Source organism: Impatiens glandulifera, chromosome 1 (assembly GCF_907164915.1).
Source record: "Impatiens glandulifera chromosome 1, dImpGla2.1, whole genome shotgun sequence".
Classification (NCBI taxonomy): Eukaryota; Viridiplantae; Streptophyta; class Magnoliopsida; order Ericales; family Balsaminaceae; genus Impatiens; species Impatiens glandulifera.
The window spans coordinates 785352-792767 of NC_061862.1; the positions used below are offsets into that span (position 1 = coordinate 785352).

The following is a 7416-nucleotide window of genomic DNA, read 5'->3' on the forward strand; positions in this document are numbered from 1 at the left end:
ATAATGTTTTGAGGTGCATTAATGGGACGAACCTTGATCCATTTTCCGTCAAGAAAGAGTTTCATTGATCAATTAATGAATACACATTGATTGACGAATGAATATACATTGATTGATCAAACGATAAGAAAGTTTGTGAAATTAGGGTTTGTCTTGAGCCATTAGGATTATTTCATACAAGAAATGAAATGATTAGAGAAGACTGAATGACTGACCTGCTGAGGATCAAAGATGTGGAAGGAATGATCGTCGGGTGGTGGATTTCACTTTTCCTCTTAACTGGCGCAGAGATTCGACCGTCCGAGAAGAGAGATGCGGTTTCGGTGGTGGATCTGATCGATCGATCATCCCTCGCTTGCTTTTCCCCTAATTGGCTTGGCGTAAACCTGGCGCAGAAGAAAGAGAGATGGAAGAGGGATCTATATTTATACTTTTTTTATTGTTTGAACCGCCTATAATCATCCTCCCTCCGATTATTAATTCATTAACTTTTTTAATAATTAAAGTCCCATTTATTTTAAAATATATTTTATGCATTTATAATTTGTTCTATTATAATGAAATTTATATATACATATACATATTAATAATATTTCTTAAAATTGACAACTAGAAATTCCACAAGTAAAATGTCAACCTAATAATCAACTTTGGTTTAATCTAAATTAAATTAAGTACATTAATTAATTTAGTTTCAATCTAACTTTAATATTTATTTTTTATTAAATTAATTGAAAATCTTGTAGTTTAATTTATTCATACAAGCAAACATATATTATTATATGAAAGGAGAATTATATATATATTTATATATATATATTTATATATATATAGAATTTTCTCAAACACATAATTTTATAATTTCAAAACCAAATATAGTATAGTAAGTGATATTCTTCCCGTTCTTTTTAACTTTGTCTTCTATCCACGCGGACAATAATATAGTTTATATTAGTTCGAGAATAAACAACCTAAATAAGAGAATATGTAGAAAATAAAATATTCTCAAACAAACACTTATATAATTTCCAAATCAAATGTCATCACAAAACACAAAATACCCAAATCACAGTCACTATAATAAAATCACATTAGTAATGAATATCTTTATCATTCTTTTTTCAACTTTTGTGTTATCCACGCGGGTAACAATATAATCTTTGTCATATTATTTTTAATACCAAAACAATTAAATAAAGATGATATTCACAAATGAAATATTCTTAAAAACACAGTCACTCAATAACTAACATTTAAAAAAATAGGGACACGAGAATTCTCATCCAAAGGAAGAGAGAAAAAAATTTGATAGACAGATAGGTAGTTGAAAAAAATTTGATAGGATTGCTGAAAAAATATTAAGGAAAAATAGGAATCCAACAAAGGTAAGGAATCAATTGCTGATAAAAATTCTGAAGAAAATGTAGTAGGAAAACAGGGAAAGAAAGAAGGAATTTGGAAGGTTGGTTACAATGAAACAACAAATCTCTTTGAACTAAAAATCAAATCACAAAGCTCCTGATGCACGCAAAGAAAGAAGAGATTATTCTCAACAAAGAAAAAATGCAGCAAACAACCGGGCAATTGAATGTACACTATCTTAAGGACTGAAATTTATTAAAGAAGGAAGATTATGAAAAGATAGTAAACTGGTCAGTTAAATCTAAGACCTATACTATCAGGAGAAATTTCAGCTGGAGAGTAAACGAAGTCTAAGAAAATAATGCAAGAAAGAAAGCAAATGATCATGCTTATAAAGGAAAATTTTACTTGGGCGATATTAAAACAAAAGTGGAGATACTCAATTCTCCTTTTAATTTTAAACTGTCAACTGAAATGGAGGAAAAATGTGTTAAAGAATGAGAAAATAAAGTGGTTGGAAACTACATAGGGAAGAATAGATTATCATTCTTAGTCAATAAGGAAGCCTTAATGAAACAATGAGAGAAGAATACACTAGAGAAGGTTTCTATAAATATACAAGATCTCTATTTTCTTGGATGATATTCTAAAACATGAGCATACTTATTGGATCAAACTGTATTAAGCTGGAGAGATGGTCTGAAGAATTGAACCTACTCAGCAAACTAAAAGAAACAACTCGTATATGATTTAAGCTTAGGATAATCCCAACACACATGTATAATGCAGAAGCTCTAAGTCACTTTGCAAGTTTATTGGGGAAACCATTATATATGAACTCAATTACAGAAGTAGAAGAACAACTTACATTTGCTAGAAAAAGCATTAAGTACATCCTCGAAATATGCTGTTAAAGAACATAACAGTAGTTGACAAGAAAGGAAAGTCTATAGTCATAGAAATCTAATATGAATGGAGGCCAGACATGTGTGTTTTCTGTAATAATTTTCAACATGATAGCACTAAATGTGCAAAAACAATTAAGGAAGAGGCATAAAATCTTGAAAGTTCAAAAAAGAAAAAGCATAAAAATAAAAACGGAAGAATCAATAATCAAAGAGCCGGTCCAAGTGAGTTTCAGAAAGAGTGGCATCCGGGATGCACAGCCATTGTTGCACTTATTTTGGAAACAAGCTTATGTTGCTAATGCCTGTGATGTAGAGCAATTTATCTCGCTCTGGCTGTTCATATCCTCTAAGTAAGGTACGTAAATAGGAAGTTTCCATTATTAGCTCGTCATTAATTAAAACTTGAGAATCATAATTTTCTTTTCGACATTATAACATAGGATCACTCGGCAAGTTGTGTTGAGGAGAGAAATCGAGTTATCTTTGCTGGTGAAGATGTGAAATGGCAAGTTGATAAATGGAGGGTTGGTTCGGTTGCTCTTCAGGTTCTTTCTCCTTATTCTCGAATTCAAAATTCCATATCACAAATGAATGACCATATTCTGCTTTTACTTCTCTAGGTTACTCGTTCAATTGGTGATGATGATCTAAAACCGGCTGTAACAGCTGAACCAGAAGTAATTGAGACAACGTTATCTGAGTATGATGAATACCTGGTAATGGCTAGTGACGGCCTTTGGGATGTGATGAGCAGTGAAGACATTGTGAGCATCATCAAGGACACTATTAAAGTACCTGGGATGTGCTCAAAAAGGTTAGCAACTGAGGCTGCTAAACGTGGAAGCAAAGACAATATTACAGCTATTGTTGTTTTTCTGTGACCTGTATCAACAGCCGAAAGAATTTACTAGAGTTTGTGGGCATATTTAAATTGAATTTAGTATAATTTTTAACTGAAATGTGAACTTTATCTTTATAAGATATTGGATTGAATTAATAATATTTATTGATTTATGAGTTGAAATGAAATATGAAAACTGCTCTCTTCTATGAACATTGTGTGTAGAAAATATCAAGCACAAGAAATTTATATTGCAAACCAGCTTTAAGGTTTGTTTACCCTTTCTGGGTAATAAAAATGAGCAGAAATTCTCAAATAAATAAACAACTTCAATAAATAAGTGTTATATTATAATTTCAAACTAACAGATGATACACATTTGAGTTTATTTATGACTCGGAAACACAACATTCTTGTAATGACAAAAAAAGGATCTTCGTTCGCCCAAGAATAATTGAAGTCAAGATTCTTGAGGCGCTTCAACCTAGTCGAAGTGTCAATGTCCATCAAGCAACAAAGGCCCGATATCAAAATTATGAGCAGAACAATTGCCTAATAAGAAGAAGAGACAATTGGACACAAAATAATATCTTAGATATAAATTATCGATATCCAGAAAAATGCTCTTTTATGGTCAGAAAGAAACAGACGGATACTTACAACAAGTATACCCGAGAGAAGTGAGGTTTCCAAAAGACTTCAGATTTGTTTGATAGATTATCCAAAAACAATTTAAGTAAGAAAACTTTCTCATAAAACAACAACACTCACATATGTATCTTGATGATACTTCAGAAGACAACCTTTTCTTTTGACAAAAGGTCAAAATAAATTTTGGTATAGCTCGAACAGAAAACTCCACCACTGCAGCACTTGCTGCACTTGAAAGTACTTTTTGTTACATGCATTATCTGAAGAGATCAAATACCCTAGACCACATGAACAAATCAGATTAAATAACCTGATATGGGTTTCGCTATGGGTTTCACGAAACGTGAAGCCCTTCGCGAAACGGTGAAACCCTTTTGCGAAACGTGAAGTCGCAAAAATCAAATGAATCTTCCGTGAAACGGAACCGAATCAGAGTATTATGAACTACAAACATCATCATCGACAAGATGAACAACCAAGATGAACAATAAGATGAACAAAGATGAACAATAAGATGAAAAAAAGATGAAAACCTCATGGTTTAAGGTTTAAAGATGAAATAATGGAAATAATAACATAAATTGACCAAATCACAGATCTGTCTATTGTATTCGTTTAAGTTTAGGTTTTCGTCGTCGTGCCACCGTGCCGCCGTACCGTCGTGCCGTCGCGAGAAGAAAGAGAAGAGTGAGAAAGAAAAATAACGAAATGAAAAAATTTGAGTATTTATATAAAAAAAATTCCTTCGCGCGCGTGACGCGAAAAGGTTAATTTCGTCCAAAAAAATAAAAGTGACCACCAGATCAATTTAAATTAGCGAGTGACCACTAGAGCATGTACATCAATCTGTAGGGTTATTTCGTCAAATTCCCTTTCTAACTTTATTTTATTATTAATTTTTTATCACATTATTATAATTTACCATTAAATCTATTCACTCATTTAAAATATTATTTTATATAAAATAAATTTTAATTTTAAATAAATTTTAATAATTAAAATAAAAATACAAATACCACAATGTACCTCAATTATAAAAGTTGACTTAATATATAAAAATGTTTTGAGTTTAAACGGATCATGTCCGTGTGTGTCATTAGTTCTTATTTAATTAAAAAAACACACTTCTTATATTATTAAACAATATCTCAAAAAACTAAACAATAATCAAGCTTTCAGATGTTATTTTTGTTTAATAAAGATCTTTATTTACTTATTTAATTAAATCTTACATTATATATTAATAAAAAATTATAAAAATTAATAAATAAATTTAATTTATTTTTAAAAATATTATTTTTTAATTTAAAATAATTTATTAATATTTAAAATTAAGTTAATAAAAAATATATATTTATATATGTATACTATTAATTATTAATATTATTATCAATATAAAAAATAATAAACTAATAAAAACATGCCTAACATTAGCAATCAAAATAATTTGAAATCAAGAGTACTTAGAATAAACTAAAAGTTGGAGCAAATAAACTAAATCAAATTTATCTATATTTTTAAAATTTCTTATTTTACCAATATAATTTTTACATTTATTTACCAATATAATTTTTACATTTATTTACCACTAACCAATTGTTAACAATTACATTATGAATTTTTCACTTTAATTTGGTAACAATTGGCTGTATTAGGGAATTTCTCAATGACCTCCTTCTTCCCTATCTGTAAGTACTCTGGTAAGATTTTGAGCAACTGCAACAAATATTAAAATATTAAAATGTTATGTAAGGATTTCAAGAATAATGTGCTTGATTGTTGGAATCTTTACATTCAACTCCAATGTTTGCAGCAAGGGAAAAGTCTTCAAAATATAAATGATCCATAACCATCCCCTGTAATGGAAAGCATTACAAAACAATCGCCTCTTATTAGGGAATGCATGAACATGATCATCTAGGAACTTGAAAATGCAAGGCTGTCAGCAAGAAAATAACAACTCGGTTAGTTTAAAAACAATATTGATCAAGTACAAGAAGAGGAAGATGTACTTGGGAAGTCTTACTTTAAAAGATGAATATAAGTGTGACGATAAAATTAGATTCTCGATCGTAGGGATATTATGACACAATCCAGTGATGTTAAATCGGGAATCTACTATCTCGTCTATAAAAACATTAACCAGTCTCGGGGGTTTGTTCTTAAATGAGAAGAATTATGTCGGACCAATTAATTGAACTGTATGGAGATTGTTGGCACAAAGATCAATCTTCGTTTTAACGAGACACTTCAAGGACAAAATCTTGAGATGATCACTTTGTATCGTATAATGGTCTGAAATTTCATGCAGAGCTAACTTCTCAAGTAAAGGACAACTTTCTAGAACCTTAGTCAATTGAAGGCTGGTTATATTTACACTTTGTAGCTCATGGGAAATGAGTGAACCAAACGTTTTGGAAGTTGACTGATCCTGGAAATTGCAAGAGTCCACTCGCAGATGTTTCAATGACCCTTTATTTTCGGAGACAGTCTTAAGCAACGAAAAGTTATATTTCAACTTATATTATTGTTTGTAGGAAGAAATTGGACGACAACCGAAGGTACCACTGGAAAAATCAAGATCAATGGTCTCCACACCTTTTCTAACTGCACAAGTGATCCACCGATCAATAGATCGAGAAAAACACTTCCCCAATTCAAACTGAAGACAGAATGAGTTAATCTTGTTGCTGCCTTTCAACCGCTACTGCATAATGTGGTCCACAAATTTCACAAAATGAGTGTCCCAATGTTTGTGTAAGGGATATCCCAACCCAAGTATATTAAGACAGTTAAATTTGAAGTTAGCATGGTTAATCCAAATGTATCTCCATCTTTTCGATAAAATACTTGTCTTCACTGCATCTTTTATGTTCAACTTACAAGTGATTGTGTTCAGAATTTCATCTGGCAACTCACTAAGACGATCATTCTTTTTCTGCAAGTTTAGTTGAAACAGATCCACATCATGATCATCAACAAATAAATTTGAGGGCTATTACATAAATCCGCTCTTAAAAGTATTGAGAATGAGGATTTAAAAATTGACTAATAGTTTAAATGGTAATACAAAATGTTCCTACTTTAAGGGGGCGGATCTATTTATTACTCCTAAATTTGAAACTGAAAATAGTTATATAAATCAACATGGTATAACTAGCTTCATACCGCCAATTGAACCAGCTTTGTGTCTTCGACTCATTGCCTTAGTGTTATCTATGGAGACAACCGTAATGTAGTAGAAAGAAAAGTCATTCAAGATCAAACTATACCCGTGGTCTGCAACATCAAATAACAAAATAAAATCAAAAGAAATGAAAGGAAAGGAAAGAAAAAGCTTGATTATTGTATCCCTAAGTCACCCACTGGACTGGACTATAAAAGTAGCATGATTATGAGTGAGTTCCTTTTCCATAGAGTTTCTATGGATTTTAAGTTATTTTTTCAAAAAATTACAAAATAATGTTTAGCTTAAAACAACAGCATTGTTCATGACACAAACACTAAAGAACTACATTAAGAGGTGCTTTAAGGCAATTTATAAAACATGATAATGTATTAATAGTGGAAAGTAGCACTTGGGATAATATAAATACTAGTTCCCTAAGAAGCCAATCCATGATGATGTTTGATAATGAATCAAACTTTTAGTGA

General features: G+C 30.8%; 1 protein-coding gene across 1 annotated transcript; it reads left to right on the plus strand.

Annotated features, from left to right (window-relative positions):
- Positions 1–206: 206 nt before the first annotated feature.
- Positions 207–3151, plus strand: LOC124921079 (protein kinase and PP2C-like domain-containing protein). Its single transcript, XM_047461687.1, has 4 exons — positions 207–380; positions 2584–2625; positions 2711–2815; positions 2891–3151. Exons 1-4 carry the CDS (start codon positions 207–209, stop codon positions 3149–3151), a joined length of 582 nt encoding a protein of 193 aa, XP_047317643.1.
- Positions 3152–7416: the final 4265 nt, after the last annotated feature.